The 17,857-nt window shown below is 36.9% G+C and overlaps 1 protein-coding gene across 1 annotated transcript in view; it reads left to right on the forward strand.

The window, feature by feature from the left end:
- Positions 1-17,857, forward strand: part of DNAH6 (dynein axonemal heavy chain 6) — a 241,924-nt gene that overhangs the window by 42,796 nt on the left and 181,271 nt on the right. The window contains exon 5 of the mRNA XM_053890890.1: positions 15,795-16,062. Coding sequence (XP_053746865.1) covers positions 15,795-16,062 — 268 coding nt within the window. The remainder of the gene's footprint in view (positions 1-15,794; positions 16,063-17,857) is intronic.

The raw sequence follows: 17,857 nt of genomic DNA on the forward strand, positions 1-17,857 counted from the left end.
TCACAGTTGGTGACTTCGAGCCCTGTGCAGAGCCTGCTTGGGATTTTCTGTCTTCCTCTCTCTTTGCCCCTCCCCCACTCATGCTCACTCTCTCTCAGAATGAACAAATAAATTTTTTTTAAAAAAATCATGTAATTACCCAGATATCAAGAAGTGCCATTTGTGATATTCATTCCCCACTATGAGAAGAGTCAAAGTTTGCCAAATGTAAAATGATTTTCTATTAAAGATGAATATGGAAACTGCTTTTGTCCAATTCAGGAGATAAATTGTATATCTAGACTAATGAGCACTTCTACTTGGGGAATTGAGTTGATATTTTATACTTTTTTGAACTGATAGTAGTGATGCTTGATGATAATATGCAAGTGCTCATTTAAGAAGATAGAGTTTGGGGGGGCGGTAGTGCCTGGGAGGCTCAGTTGGTTAAGTGTCCAACTTTGGCTCAGGTCATGATGTCATGGTTTGTGGGTTCGAGGCCCATGTGGGGCTCTGTGCTGAGAGCTCAGTCTGGAGCCTGCTTCAGATCCTGCGTCTCCCTCTCTCTCTGCCCCTCCCCTGCTCATCCTCTGTCTCCCTCTCTCTCTCAAAAAATAAATAAGCATTTAAAAAAAAGAAGAAGATAGAGTTGGAATCCTGGTTTATTTTATTACATTTTGGGGTTGATATTAATTTTTCCTCCCTAGTCTGAACTCCAGATATTATAAACCCAATGAAAAGATAGTCATTTGGGTAGCACAAACTTGGTAGCAGCTAAATTGAAAGTTAAAACTAGTTATAAATACTGGGTCAGTGACATGAGGACATGTTATATACTAAACTCCTTTTAATAGTAATGTGATAAAATATGTCTTTGCATAGTTTTCAAGTGTCGTAGAATACGTCAGATGTGAAGTTCTACAATGATTATCTCTCTACCATGATCCCTCTTGGTGAGAAAATAGTTCTGTTTATCAAGTTTATTCTAAAATATCAACTTAGTGCTATATGTTAGGTATAATGATTTTGTCAGGAATAAGCTTCAAGGAGATGTCTAAATATGTTGGAATATCAATCTGAATAAGTACACAACTATATGCTGCAGATTATTTTGCCCAGCAAGGGGGCATAGTAGTGACTCTGGTCAGCTTTGGGGCAAGTAAAGAGGAAACTAGGTAAAGAATCAGGAAATAGGGAGATCATGAAGAGCATAGAGAACAGAGAATAGAACTGATCAAGACAAAATAATCCTGTTTTGTTGGGACTGAAGACCTTGAACAAGAATGATTGTAACTGAAGGGTAGCTATGAGATATGGGGGAGGATTGTTGGCTAGAGAGTTGGAATATATATCCACTTTGTGTGAGAGCACATGAAAGTGAATCATCACATTTTATGTCATAAAAGATCATTAGTGTTTACTTTGTTCTAGGCAAATTATTTTTGTATGTCATATCATTTAATCCTCACAAAATACTATACAATAGATACAATTATTATCTCTATTTTACAATGAGTCACAAAATGGTTAACTGCCCTAGGTCTTACAGTAAGATAGCATAATACTCTCATGGTCCATCCATGTTGTTGCAAATGGCAGGATTTTGTTCTTTTTTATGTCTGAGTAGTATTCCACCGTGTGTGTGTGTGTGTGTGTGTGTGTGTGTGTGTGTGTGTGTGTACACATTTGCTGGGTATACACACACACATGCACACACACACCGTCTTCTTTATATTTAATGGACACTTGAGATTGGTTTCATATCTTGGCTATTACAAATAATGCTGCAGTGAACATAGGGACACATACATCTTTTTGAACTAGTGTTTTTGTTTTCTTTGTATAGATACCAAGTAGTGGAATTGCTGGATCATATGGTAAAATCTATTTTTAATTTTTTGAGGAAACTCCATATTGTTTTCCATGGTCGTTGTACCAATTTACATCCCCATCAACAGTCTACAAGGATTCCCTTTTCTCCACATCCTCACCAACATTTGTTATTTCTTGTCTTTTTGATAATAATGATTCTGACAGATGTAAGGTGATTGATACCTCATTGTGGTTTGGTTTGCATTCCCCTGATGATTAGTGATGTTGGGTATATTTTTATGTACCTGTTGTCCATCTGTATGTCTTCTTTGGAAAAATATCTATGCAGATTCTCTGCCCATTTTTTATTTGGATTGTTTGGGTTTTTTATTATTGAGTTGTATGAATTCCTTATATTTTTTGAATATTAATCTCTTACCAGATACATGATGTGCAAATATGGTCTCCTATTCAGTAGGTTCCCTTTTTATTTTGAAGATTTCCTTCACTGTATTGAAGCTTTTTAATTTGATGTAGTCCCACTTGTTTATTTTAGCTTTTGTTTCCTGTGCTTTTGGTGTCAAATCCAAAAAAATCATCACCAAGACCAATCTCAAGGAGTTTACCACCAATGTTTTCTTCTAGGAGTTTTGTGGTTTCAGGTCTCATGTTCAAGTCTTTAATCTATTTTGATTTAGCTTTTGTGTATGACATTAGATGGCAGTCCAATTTCATTCTTTTGAATGTGGCTGTCCAGTCTTCCCAGCACCATTTACTGAACATGCTGTCCTTTCCCCATTGTATATTCTTGGCTCTTCTGTCATAAAATAATTGACCATATATTCAGGCTTTTATCTCTAGGTTTCTTATTCTGTTCCATTAATATATATGTGTGTTTTTATGCCAATACCATATTGGTTTGATTAGTTTAGCTTCCTAATATTGTTTGAAATCAGGGAACATGATGTCTCCAGCTTTGTTCTGTCTCAGAGTGCTTGGACTATTTGGGTTCTCTTGAGGTTTGTCCTATTTCTGTGAAAAATGCATTTGGAATTTTAATAGGGATTGTACTGAATCTGTACAATATTTGAGTGGTGTGGACATTTTAATAATATTAAATTTCCCAATCTATGAGCATGGACCCTCTTTCTATTTATTTGTGTCCTCTTTGATAGCGTATTCTTAAAACTAGAATTTTACTAGAGCTATAAGATAAACACAGTGGTCAAAAGGAAAAAGATTAGACTACACTGTATATTAACTAACTTGAATTTAAAACAAATTTAAATTTAAAACAAGGAAAAAGATTAGAAATTAGGCAACATAATTAAAAACATCTCACACTTGGATTTGTGAATCACAGTAACGTTCCAGTCCTTTGCCTAAATATCTCATTTGTATGGAAATGTTATCAAATGAATCAGTAGTTACAAGCAAGCTATATCAACACCTTACCAAAAGATGTCCACCATACCCAGAAAAGGATTTGAACTTTTTAAGGCATATTGAAGTACAAAATATGAAACCAAATTCTGTTTTTAGATTAATATCTCATCAATAAGCTTAAGAAGCTAGGCATGCAAGAACACACAATATCTAATGTCAGAATAACTCACTGTGGCAGAATTGCAATTTTACCAACCTGTGTAGAAATTTTTTCATTCTATTTGTTACCAGAAAAGCAAAGGAAATCTATCAATAATGCCACTAGTAGATCAACAGATTAGATAAGAGAGATTAACACACTCCAGGACATGATTAAAATTTTATTGCAGAAAAGGAGTTTTATTGAATATTGATGCATCTATAGATATTAGTAACTTCTAGATAATAATGCACTATTTAGAATCACTGAAGTGAAATATTGGAAGAACTTTGTCATGGGGGGGTGGAATCCTACTGGCGATGAAATATTTAAGGCAAATAAAACATTATGGAAATACTTCTTAAAAACATATTTAGAGCTTATTCTGAGAATCCTGCATTCAAGTAATACATTGTTTTATTTGCAAAGGAACTCCCATATGTAAATGTTTCCCTGCTGTTATGAATTCCAAACTAAATATTATCAAAACTGTGACTATAATAAAGTCCAAGACATAACAAAAAATATGTGAGCAGAATACCACTCTTTGCTTTTTAAAAAATTAATTTATTGGGGTACCTGGGTGGCTCAGTCAGTTAAGCACCGGACCTCAGCTCAGGTCACGATCTCATGGTTTGTGGGTTTGAGCCCCGTGTCAGGCTCTGTATTAACAGCTCAGAGTCCGCAGCCTGCTTCAGATTCTGTGTCTCCCCCTCTCTCTCTCTGCCCCTCCCCCACTTGCAGTCTGTCTCTCTCTCAAAAATAAACATTAAAAAAATTAATTAACTTATTTTTAAATTTATATCCAAGCTAGTTAGGATATAGTGCAGCAATGATTTCAGGAATAGATTCCTTAATGCTCCTTACCCATTTAGCCCATCCCCCCTCCCACAACCCCTCCAGCAACCCTGTTTGTTCTCCATTTTCAAGAGTCTCTTATGTTTTCTCCACCTCCTTGTTTTTATATTATTTTTGCTTCCCTTCCCTTATGTTCACCTCTTTTGTATCTTAAAGTCCTCATATGAGTAAAGTCATATATTCGTCCTTCTCTAATTTTGCTTAGCATAATACCCTCTAGTTCCATCTATGTAGTTGCAAATGGCAAGATTTCATTCTTTTTGATTGCTGAGTAATACTCCGTTGTATGTATATACCACATCTTCTTTACCCATTCATCCGTCGATGGACATTTGGGCTCTTTCCATACTTTGGCTACTGTTGATAGTGCTGCTATAAACATTGGGGTACATGTGCCCCTTCAAAACAGCATACCTGTATCCCTTGGATAAATACCTAGTAGTGCAATTCCTGGGTCGTAGGGTAGTTCTATTTTTAATTTTTGGGGGAACCTTTATACTGTTTTCCAGAGTGGCTGCACCAGCTTGCATTCCCCCAGCAGTGCAAAAGGGATCCTCTTTCTCCACATACTCGCCAACATCTGTTGTTGCCTGAGTTGTTAATGTTAGCCATTCTACATTGACAGGTGTGAGGTGGTATCTCATTGTGGTTTTGATTTGTATTTCCCTGATGATGAGTGAGTTGAGCATTTTTTCATGTGTCTGTTAGCTATCTGGATGTCTTCTTTGGAGAAGTGTCCTTTTTTTTAAATTGATATCCAAGTTAGTTATCATATAGTGCAACAATGATTTCAGGAGTAGATTCCTTAATGCCCCTTACCCATTAGCCCATCCCCCCCCCACACACAACCCCTCCAGTGGTTACTGTTTGTTCTGTTTGTTCTCTATATTTAAGAGTCTCTTATGTTTTTCCCCCTCCCTGTTTTTATATTGTTTTGCTTCCCTTCCCTTGTGTTCATCTGTTCTGTGTCTTAAAGTCCTCATAGGAGTGAAGTCATATGATATTTGTCTTTCTCTGACTAATTTCGCTTAGCATGATACCCTCTAGTTCCATCCACGTAGTTGCAAAAGCAAGATTTCATTCTTTTTGATTGCTGAGTGATACTCCATTGTATATATATACCACATCTTCTTTATCCATTCATCCATCGATGGACATTTGGGCTCCTTCCATACTTTGGCTACTGTTGATAGTGCTGCTATAAACATTGGGGTACATGTGCTCCTTCAAAATAGCATACCTATATCCCTTGGATAAATACCTAGTAGTGCAATTGCTGGGTCGTAGGGTAGTTCTATTTTTAATTTTTTGAGGAAGCTCCATACTGTTTTCCGGAGTGGCTGTACTAGTTTTGCATTCCTACCAGCAGTGCAAAAGAGATCGTCTTTCTCCGCATCCTTGCCAACACTTGTTGTTGCCTGAGTTGTTAATATTAGCCATTATGATAAGCCATTATGATAAGGTGGTATCTCATAGCAGTTTTGATTTGTCTTTCCCTGATGATGAGTGAAGCTGAGCATTTTTTCATGTGTCAGTGGCCATCTGGATGTCTTCTTTGGAGAAACATCTATTTGTCTTTTGCTCATTTCTTCACTGGATTATTTGTTTTTTGGGTGTTCAGTTTGATAAGTTCTTTATAGATTTTGGATACTAACCCTTTATCTTATAGGTTATTTGCAAATATCTTCTCCCATTCTGTTGGTTGCCTTTTAGTTTTGCTAATTGTTTCCTTTGCTTTGCAGAAGATTTTTATTTTGTTGAGGTCCCAGTAGTTCATTTTTGCTTTTGTTTCCCTTGCCTCCAGAGACGTGTTGACTAAGAAGTTGCTGTGGCTGAGGTCAAAGAGGTTTTGCCTCCTTTCTCCTTGAGGATTTTGATGGCTTCCTGTCTTGTTTAAGTCTTTCACTCTTTTTGAGGTTTTTTTTTGTGTGTGTATGATGTAAGAAAGTGTTCTAGGTTCATTTTTCTGCATGTTGCAGTCCAGTTTCCCCAGCACCACTTGAAGATATTCTTTCCTGCTTTGTCAAAGATTAGCTGGCCATATGTTTGTGGGTCCATTTCTGGGTTCTCTATTCTGTTCCATTGATCTGAGTGTCTGTTTTTGTGCCAGTACCATACTGTCTGGATAACAGCTTTGTAATATGTCTTGAAGTCTGGGATTGTGATGCCTCCAGCTTTGGTTTTCTTTTTCAAGATTCCTTTGTCCATTCAGGGTCTTTTCTGGTCCCATACAAATGTTAGGATTGTTTGTTCTAGCTCTGTGAAGAATGTGGTGTTATTTTGATAGGGATTGCATTGAATATATAGATTGCTTTGGGTTGTATCAACATTTTAACGATGTTTGTTCTAATCCAGGATCATGGAATGTTTTTCCACTTTTTTGTGTCTTCTTCAATTTCTTTCATAAGCTTTCTATAGTTTCAGTGTATAGATTTTTCACCTCTTTGATTAGGTTTATTCCTAGGTATTTTATGATTTTTGGTGCAACTGTAAATGCGATCAGTCTTTGATTTTTCTTTCTGTTGCTTCATTATTGGTGTATAGGAATGCAATTGATTTCTGTGCATTGATTTTGTATCCTGCAACTTTGCTGAATTCATGGATCAGTTCTAGCAGCTTTTTGGTGGAATCTTTTGGGTTTTCCATATACAGTATCATATCATCTGTGAAGAGTGAAAGTTTGACTTCCTCCTGGCCAATTTGGATGCCTTTCATTCCTTTGTGTTGTCTGATTGCTGAGGCTAAGACTTCCAATACTATGTTGAATAACAGTGGCGAGAGTGGACATCCCTGTTGTGTTCCTGATCTTAGGGGGAAATCTCTCAGTTTAGAATACCACTCTTTGAATTCAGCTTTGGGAAAATGATATTGGAAATGGGTCTCTAGTGATTTTTAGTGATTGTAATGGATTTAAACCTAAAGAAAAATTCAGCCAGAGTAACATCTGTCTGTGTTTCAGAGAAAGCTTACCATTGTTTCTGAAATACTTGAAATGTTTGGATTTTAAATCAGTTTGCATTTCACAAGAAATTTCAACACTGCATTTATCAAAGGGGAAAAAGGGAAAACTATTAAAAGTGAAGAATGGTGGTACCTTTGGTTAACAATTTCAAGAGAACAAATTATCCAAATTCTGGTTAATGGAAAAGGGAGTTTCCATCCATAAGAGACAAAGCAATAAATCATCTGCTATTTGTTGTCTACTATTTCTATAAACAAAGTTTCTCGGTAGTGGTGGTTGTCAAGAATTTGAACAGACAATTCATCATGTCTTGATTAGAAATGCAGGTGGCTACTTCCAAACAGTTATGGTCACTGCTGTGGCTTATGAGCTAGGCTTTATTTGGAAGTTTTATCAAATTCAGTACTGAATATTTCCCTGGATACCTTGTGTGTTGTTTTTCTTGTTACAATAGAAAGAAATCAGAATTAATGCCTTCACCAGGGTGCCTTTCAAAATGTCACCATTGTGTGGATTTGTTAGAACACGGAAGTTTAGGAAGCATTGTTCTAGAAGACTGTAGGACAATTTTCTCTGCATGAGAATCTGATCTTGCTTGGTTAACTCTGAAACTCTGTTTCCCTGTATCCTGATAAGAGTAGAAGTCAGTTACTTTTAGGCAACATTGCTTATGATAAAAATGACCCCTGATTTGTGAATGATATCTGCACTGGGGGAGACTGAAAATGAATTCTAAATAACTGATGGGGAGCCATAGCTTTGGACTTACCATGGTGCAGCAACTCTTTTTCTGGGCATGCCTCTATCAGGAAGCCTGAAATCTATGCTTACAGAGTTATTGCAAGACATACTGGCTCATGTGGTAATAAGGCTTTTAAGCCAGGGTGGTTTCCATACCCACCCAGTGTGGATCTCATCTCCTTGCCTCTGAGTTGTCATCTAGGGAGAGGGTAGCTCCTGGGTGGCTGATAGATTCCTACAAGCAGTCCCATGGAAGAGTGAAGTCTGATGCTGCCCTGATGGCAAGAAGTAGTTCCTGCCCTATGCTCTTCCTAAGTAGAAGGGTTCCAAATATAGTTTATGAAAGTTTTATTAACCTGAACATTTAGTTGAAGCTTAGAAGATTGCCTGGTGGAGCAATATGTAAATCTTTCTTTTTCATGCTTAAATATAAGGAGCCATTGTTGGTGTTTGACAAATGTGGACTTTTCTCCCATTTCTATAGAACCTCTCATCCCACTTCTATGTGTCCATATTTTGCTATTTTTTTGTTTTGGTCATTGAAACATATATACACTTGATCACATTGATAAGGATACTTCTATAAAGTCATAGCGGTAACCAGACTTTTACAAAGGTGAATACTGTTACGCAATACTACAAACACCAACTCTTAGCATGTGCCAAACACTGTTCCAAGTTCTTCATATGTATTAATTAATTTAATCTTCATAGCAACTCTGTAAGGTAGCCAGTATGAATAGATTCATTTTACAAATGATGAAACTGAGGCAGAGTTGGCCAAGTTTGACCAGCTAGTGTAGTGAACTGTGGGGCTGGAATTCAAACCCAAGTAGTTGGGCTTTAGCACCCAGCCTCTCATACACTGTGCCTAATAAACTCATTCTAATAATGACAGCTTTTCCTGTCACTTGCGTCACACATGCTGTGCTAGGCTGAACTGTGTGCTTTCTGTACATTAATATTATTTTGTCCTCAAAAGAACCTCCTTAGAAGGGCATTCTCTATAGTTGAAAGGTGAGGAAATTGAGGCACAGATATATGAAGGACTTTGCTATTTGATATTGTTTCGTGATTTGCAGGTAGAAATTCAGAATTATATCTGATGTTCCCATCTTTCAATTCTATGATTTCATCCTCTGTGCAATGTCGATTTTCAAACCATTTAGTGAGTGGATAAATTTAGTGAGTGGATAAATCAGAATGTATGGCAGAGCCCTTCCCAAATACCAAGCATTTTTAGGGTCTATAAAGCCAAGAAAGAAGACACAAAATTTCTTCTACCTAAATGTTGCCTAATGTGTATTTTTAGGACCATTATATATAAGTGGTATTAATAGGTAGATGGTAAAAAACAATTATTCTGTGATCATATGCAATTAAGATACATTAAATTAAATCACTGATTCTCAACCTGGGAGATTTTGCCCCCCAGGAGATATTGGGGGATGTCTGCAGGAATCTTTGGTTGCCATAACTAGAGAGGATGGTGCTGCTGGTGTCAAGTGGGAAGAGTAAGGGTAGCTGCTAAACAGCTGGCAGTGCACAGGACAGGCTCACACAACAGAGAGTTACCTGGCCCAACATGTCAGTAGTGCTTAGATTGAGAAACCTCAGGTTAAGTGATGCTAATTACACATTTCTGTCCTGTACAGCCAATCAACTCTTTCTTGAGGGACACATGCTGGGATTGGGACTCTGTGAAACAGAGTCATGTGGCTTGGGCTGTTAGGACCATATAATCATCTACACCAGGCTCAGGCCATATTACTTTCCCAATGATCCAGTTCTCAGATGGTTCCTAAGCCTATTATGTTAAAAGTATTTTTTTAGGGGCACCTGGGTGTCTCAGTCAGTTGGGCATCTGACTTTGGCTCAGGTCGTGATCTCATGGTTCATGAGTTCAATCCCCACATCAGGCTTGCTGCTTTCAGTGCAGAGCCTGCTTTGGATCCTCTGTCCTGTTTGCGCTCTCTCAAAAATAAACATTTTTTAAAAGTATTTTTTAAGTTTATTTATTTATTTTGAGAGAGAGAGCAAGTGTGTGCACCCAAACAGGGGAGGGGCAGGGAAAGGGGAGAGAGATACCAAGCAGGCTCCCCGCTGTCAGCAAAAACCCAACATGGGGCTCAATCTCAGGATCCCTGAGATTGTGACTTGAGCCAAAATCAAGAGTTGGAGACTTAACCCCCTGAGCCACCCAAGTGCCCTGTTAAAAGTATTTTTAAAGGAAGCTTTTTAAATTTCAAACTAAAGCTATTCTGTCCTTTTAGTGAAATTACCTGTTTAGTGACCTAGAACAGAAAACACAGATAGATGTTTGATACTTTCTCAAATTTCAGCATTGTGGTTTCTGTGTGAAGTCATAATTACAAAAAACTTTATAGTGAGGTTATATGTCCTCTGTAATAACAGATCATTTTGAAGCCACATTATCAGAAACCTTGCCAAGTTGCCTAACACAATGACCATTTTCTTGGGCTAGTCCATAAAGAAATTTAAATCTGATGAGTCAAATTTCAGCCAGCACATGGAAACATTAAAGGCACCTCATATTTGCACTTGGAATAATAAAAAATGCTCAGCTTCATATTTTCTCCCTACCCTCTCTTCAAACACACACACACACACACACACACACACACACACACACGCACAAACATGCCCTGGTAGTATTCTGGGGCTGTGACAATTTAATGGGTGATGATTTTATTTCACACAAAAATTTGAGGAAACTAGGGGTGCCTGGGTGGCTCAATTGGTTAAGCGTCTGACTTCGACTCAGGTCATGATCTTGTGGTTCATAGTTCAAAACCTGCATCAGGCTAATCTGCTGTCAGTGCGTAGCCTGCTTTGATCCTCTGTCACCCTCTCTCTCTGCCCCTCCCCTGCTTGTGCTCTCTCTCTCTCAAAAATAAATAAACATTAAAATTTTTTTGAAGAACCTAGAAGAGTGGTTCTCAGACTTGGCTACTAATGAGAATCACCCAGGCCCTACTCCAAGACATTATTTAATTGATTTGTGGTGAGCCTGAACAATAGTATTTCTTTAAAACTCACCAGATCATTCCAGTATTTAACTCAATGCTGCACTCCCATGGACTTTGAGCAGCGGTTCTCAAGCAAGCCCTAGAGGACTTGTTAAAACAGATGCTTAAACCTCTGGAGTTTCTGATTCAGTGGGTTGGGAACGTAGCCTGGGAAATTACAATTCCCATGGGATGCTTGTTGCTGCTGTTCCAGGGACCTTGCTCTGAGAACTACTGGCCCCAGAATACTCTCTTATTACAGAAATTTGGATGTTTCTTCTTAGTTATGTTTTTGTTTAATTTTCTAGGTGAAAAAGAGTTCCTTATCAGATATTATACCCTTTCTGTTTAGTCAAACCAGAAGCAAAGTAAGTCATTTCTCTTCTCTTTAGGTTAGGTCTAAACCCATACAGATTCATGATCTTGACCATCATCAAACAAATTGAGGTTTATAATTACAGAACACAGGAAGTAGCTAATTTCTTTCCAGGCAGTTGCTTACTTACCTTCACCCAATTAATATGCTCAGATTATAACAATTAAAACTGTATAATTATGAAAATAATAAGAGAACTTAGATTTGCATAGGGCCATATGAGCTTATCTAATATACTCCACTACCTTAAAGCAGGTAATTACTTGTTTGCTTGTTGAAATCAGAAACTTGAAGGAGATAGGAAGAGAGAACAGGGTGAACAAAGACATTTGTATGCATTCAAACATGGCCTAAGGTAGATATGATAAGTCAGCCTGACTAAAAAGGGCAATTTGTGGGACAGAGTAGGAACTAACATGAAACAAGAGGAGAGTGCCAAACACCTGGCAAAGTAATTTGGATTTGATGATATAAACAGTAGGAGACTATTTAAAGTTCTTGAGCAGGAGACAAACCACGTTTCTGCACTATTAGTCTTACTAGACTGGTTTCAAGATGATCAGAAGCATTTTCAATCTGTGTAACAACAGATAGAGCTGCTGTTTTAAATAACAAATCACACTGAGATATCATTGTTCTGGAAAATCAAGGGATTCTAGGAAAAGAAATTAACATTTTTAGAACCCCAGTAGGCACAATATGAGTTATAACTTAAATAAACAATAATAAGACAATTTATGACCTACCACAGGGCTGTGTAATTCTCATATGCCATATGATTCTCTCAAATACGACATAACCTTTTGGAGTTAATAGAAGCCTTGGAGCCTAAGTTTAATTTCAGATGGATAGATATAGGTTCTACAGTAAAATAGTTTGACAGAGGACTCCCTGATTCTACATTGAACAGCAAGAAAACACTCCAGATATTTTTTCCCCATTAAAACAGAGTAAAATGTAATTTTACGTAAGGTATTCATCTCATCCTAATTAGTTAACTATCCAAGCACCTGTTTAGTTGATTGAATCATAAAGCCGTTTTGTTTATCAGCAACGTAGGAATTTTATAGCACAGCACTTGAACAAATGAAGTTCTCGTTTTAAACCCTGAAGTAAATTTTTGTATTATTTCCTCAACGAAAGGAAATTTCTTTGATGAAAGAAATATCCAAAGCAACTATCCAAGAGGCAGCGGAAGTTAAGGGTGAATCCTGGATGCCAAGAAAGACTGAGTAGGCAATTATGAGCATAGGTGTGGTGTGGTGGGTCAGCTCCTGAGATAGATGAGTGGTCTGAGGCAGAGTGTGTGGAGTGAAGTACAAAGGCTCAAGGAGTAGATATGGGTGGTACCCCCCCTCAGTAATGAGCTGGAAAGTCTTTTTGTTTGTTCAGAGGCATTTTACTTAGACAACTAAAACAATGAGATGTTCCGAAGCAGTGTACAAGAGAAATCAAACCAATTTATCATAAATTCCCTCTTCTTTACAACTAAACCAAACGAACAAAAAAAGCCTTTCTGCTTTAAGAGAAAAATCAAAAATAGGCCAATGTATTTTCCTTCTCCATAATAACATGAACAGCTCCAAGAAATCTAATTGTAATAAGAGAAATTGTATATTGGCTTACACATATTCATTAAAAAGACAACAGGCCATCATACCACAAGAGCCTAATTCCACCTGCCTTCATCTGATACCCGTGTGTTTTCACATACAGGTAACACCAAGTTATGAACTGGAAAGTCTACGGAGAATAGGATTACAGAGAACGGTGGATAGTCCCTCTTAGTTTTGCAGAGCTTTCCTTGACCTTGCTGCCCCATCCATCTACCAAGAGAATTGGGCTTGAAGGAAGTCCCTGCTCATCTTTAATTGAATAATTTTGTTAAAGTTATGAGAAACAAGACCGGGTTTTGGAAACTTTCAAAAGGAATGGATGGGAGAGATATGGCCCACCAATACACACCATTATAAAGGAAGTTTGAGAGAAAGAAGGCAATGCGGGATTTCAAGTTAAATGGGCAGCAGGTGGAGAAAAAGCTTTCTACAAGCTAAAGGGAAACTATCTGCAAGTTAAAGAGAAGTTTTGCACGTTTTTAGATGCAGAGGAAAAGTCGCTAAAAGCCAGGAGGGTTAGAAAAAAGTGAGGTGAAACCTCTTCATCTCTGGAGGAAAATTTGAGATCCACTCAGGAGCTGGAGCGTAGGCACACAGGTATGATGATTTTCAAGTGAAGGTGTGAGACAGTGCTCACTTTATGACCACCTCATTTTTGTTGGTTGCTTTCAAATAAAGTTCAGTGGTTCACAAACATTACTGTGTATCAGAATCATCCAGGGAGCTTGGTAAACTAGAATCTTGAGTCTCATACATAAGGATTCTGATTTTGTGTTGGACTCAGAAATGTGGATCCTTAATAAGCAGCCCAGATGATTTTGATGCTGGTGATCCAGTCTTTGAAAAAGACTAGTGTGTTCATTTGTTCTATGCAGAGTAGAAATGTGTAGAGGATGAAAAGGTTTAGGGGATTGAGAATGAAGATCTTAAATAGTAAACTGCAAATAAAAAAGATTTCTAAGTGGCACCGAGCACCAATAAGTTAGAATTCAACATCATGGACCACACCTGCCACCTTCTAGAAGGGTCTTTAGAAACAGACCAATGAGAGCAAGTTTTCCAGACATACACAAAGGCCATAGTGAGCTGCTTGATCTTGTCTTTAGGTTGGTTTGATGGCTGATATTATTGAAACATCTGAAGTTAATTACAGTTTCCGAGACAAGTTAAAATTTCACATTTTGGAGAGAATAACCCCAAGAATGTCCTAATTATATCTTCAGCTTTCGACAAATAAAAAAGGGAAAAAAATATGTTTTTCATACACCTCAATAGCAACATGTAATACCTGGCATTTTCCCAGACAGTTCTGGTGTGAAGTTTTAATTAGAACACAGGCAAACAGATAGTGGAATTAGGTAAAAGCTGAACAGGTTGACATTTTCTGTTGTGGCACTGAAGTAGGAGAGTGACCTTCAGACTCCTCTCCATCAGCTCCTCACCATCAGCTCCCAGACCACCCTTGTGTGCTCCCGTGATCAGGTCTTGGCTTGGGGTTTTGGTGGTTTTGTTTTTTGTTTGTTTTTTTCCCCATTCTGGTCCTGTATGCCCTAATTTTAAAAAGATTTTTCTAGCTCAGTTTAATTAAACATAAATAGAAATTATTCCAATGGCTTTTAGTTTTTTGATTAACAGACCCACAACATAAGAGAATTTTATTCCAATTTCTTTAGGAGTTATAAATATGTACATCAATTTGTATACAGACAACAATTTCAGGGATTTCACAGACGAACTGAAGGCTATGCTAAAGAGCCATGAACTCCAGGTTCAGAATGCAGAGCTAAGGATCAGGGGAGAACGTAGACAAGAGAAACAGTTGATTTTCACTGGAGTGTTCCTATCTAGTCTTTGTCAGTACATATAATTTTTGCATAGTTTTAACACAAAAAAAATTTGCAGTTTTATTTTGCAGCTATTCCTTATCTTAATATTCTAGAGTACTGTAGAATATTTATAAATTTTATCTTCCTAAATTTTAAAACATATTCTAATAACTTGCTATATCGCAATGTTTCACAATTGTTGTATTACTGGATATTTAAGTTGCATCCAGTATTTCAATATTATGGCTAAAATTATCAAAAAAACAAAAAAACAAAAACAAAAAACTTTGTGCCTACAGGCAAGTTCTTGTTTTAAGAAACTTTAGAGAATCAGCCTTTTCTATTCTCATTACTTTGCTTCCTTCTGTCCTTACTCCTGTCTTTATCTCACTTGCTTTTCTTCCTTATTTGATCTGTTTCCTGTTAAGCATAAGGGTGAAGAATGCCCTTGATGACAGTTGAAAGGGGAATACCTTGAAATAAATAGGTTCTCAGTAATAACTATTTTGTTCTGTGATGAACTGGGCATATTTTTTTCAGCTTAATCTGGGTCTTGATTTGAATCTTATTTAATTCATCTTTTCTTTGATCTTTCTCACAATTCTTTCAATACTGAGTAGTGTAAAACTCTTACATTATTATTGAATAGTTTCTAAACAGCTAATAATAAAAACTTATTTTCAGGTAACTTTCATACAGAGCTATTATGTTTTAAATATCTGTTATTGAGTTGTTTTTGTAAAGATCATGTAACTGAAATTATCAAGCATATTACCAAGGTTGTGAAATCTTTAAGACCTAAAATAAGTACAACTATTTTTTAAACAGGAGCTCCTCTTTCTTTTCTTAAGTAATTTATTCAATCTAAAAATAGTTTGTTAGAATTTTTAACAATTTTAAATAATATGTTTTTTCAGAAATGTTTTATCTCTTTAGAAAAAAAATCAATGCAATTGCTTGACTTTGTATTGAATACTTTATTTACTTGCCTCAATTTTATTTGTTCATAGAGTTGTAAGTTATGAGAACATCAATAAAAATGACTACTATACTATTAGCAAAAAAGCCGTAACACACATTTATAATGAGGACATTGAGTATATCGAAATTGATCGATGGGAACAGGAGTATCTATATCACAGAGAACTCACTAAGATTCCCATATTTGCACTTTTCCGGAAATGGAAGGCTTTTAATGTGTGGAAGAAGAATGTCCGTTCCAAGAAAATCAGTGGTTGTCGACAATCTCTACAAAAAAATTTGTTCATTGTTAATCCTGTACGTATTTTTAATTATATTTTAAAAGAATTACAGAAAAACAAAATGTGAATCTATTACAGGTATTGGTATAGACTGTCCTTGAAATAGAATATTTCATCTTTTTAAGAGAATTTTCATACTGTCTTGTCATTTAAGAGTCTGGCAGTCTAGCAGTGTTTTTACATTTTAACTGGGGTTGCAGAATGCAAAAGTATAAGAAAAGAGTTGCACAGGTCCCCTTCAGTTAGAAGCAGCCTCAGAGGTTTGGATTCATGGCCCCCTTTGTTGCTGATCAGGAAAATGGTATATCCTCTTGAGCAGAGTGGGCTGGCAACCCTTATTACCTCCTCTTATCTTTGAGTCACTCTGGACTTTATGGTCCAAAATAATTGGGGGACCTGTTTTCATGGGCCAGTGCTTCCCAAGGTATCATACATATACTTTCCTCCACCATGGATTCAGACCCTAGGGAAATTTTTAATCTTTACTTTGCAGAATGGGGTAATCATGGGAAAAGAACTGTTAAAGAGTATGTGGCCATATTTAAAATCTCTACCCATTCACTGAATTTCAACTTGCATTAGAAGTTTTCTACTTGTGGAGTGCCCGTCCAGGTCATGATCGCAGAGTTCGTGGATTTGAACCCCGTGTCAGGCTCTATGCTGACAGTGCGTAGCCTGTCCTCTGTCTCCCTCTCTGCCCGTCCCCCACTCACGCTCTGTCTCTGTCTCTCTCTCTCTCAAAAATAAATAACATTAAAAAAATTAAAAAATAAAGTTTTCTATTTGGCCCTTGGGAATAAACTGGAATCACCATTACTGTCAGGGTCCTCAGCTGTCTATTTCTATGACACTGAGTCATCATCCTCTCAAATCAGAAGCCTCAAGTTTGCTTTTTTACTGCTCATTTCCTTCACTTTCATATGTTGATCTGAAAGATCATTATCAAGATGTCAGTTACACAAAGGAACATTAAAAGACTAGGGCTAACATAGGTATTAGTGCAAAACACATGTATGAAATGTGTTATTTCAGGTCATCCATCTCATCAAGCATTCTGGGTTGTAGAAAATATTCTAGTCCTTCTTGATAGTAAGCTCAACTCCTAGACCTCTAATTTCATTAAGGATCCATCAATCGTTTGAACCTATTTTATTATCTTTTTACCACCTTTTATCTTTTGCCATGTCCTGGGCACTATACATTTCATAAGTTTGTTACTAAGTATATAAAATAGTTCTTCCTGTATTCGTCTCTAAGATCACCTCGATTGATCCTTAAGGCTTGTTCTCTTATGTGCTGACAGTTGTCCTATCTGCCTACCATTCATACCAATAGTGCTTTGACCTTGATAATATCTTCTCTTAAATGTAGCCCTGGCAGACTAGAAAGTTCTCATCCATTTAAGCTTAGATTGACCTAAATAACAGACCCATTGTGTTGGTTTAAATGTCTATTACATACTATAATTATGCAATGCTTATCACTACTCTTACATTTACAATTAGTTAATTAGGAGGACTGATTTGCCTAGACTAGGTTGAAAGGATCAATGTGGAAAATATATTGAAAATATCTGAAATATTTCTTTTCATGATATTTTTTAGTAACAAACCTTATTGGCACCTGTGCCTACGTTTCCTCTTAACAACTTTATTGAAATATAATTAACGTAGTGTACAATTCACCCATTTAAGGTATACCATTTGGTGGTTTTATTACATTCACAGAATTGATTAACCATCACCACAGTCAATTTTAGAACATTTTCATCACTCCAAAAAGAAACCTTGTTTGGGTACCTGGGTGGCTCA

This window comes from Panthera pardus, unplaced genomic scaffold (assembly GCF_024362965.1).
Source record: "Panthera pardus isolate Hobbes unplaced genomic scaffold, ASM2436296v1 HiC_scaffold_26, whole genome shotgun sequence".
Lineage (NCBI taxonomy): Eukaryota > Metazoa > Chordata > Mammalia > Carnivora > Felidae > Panthera > Panthera pardus.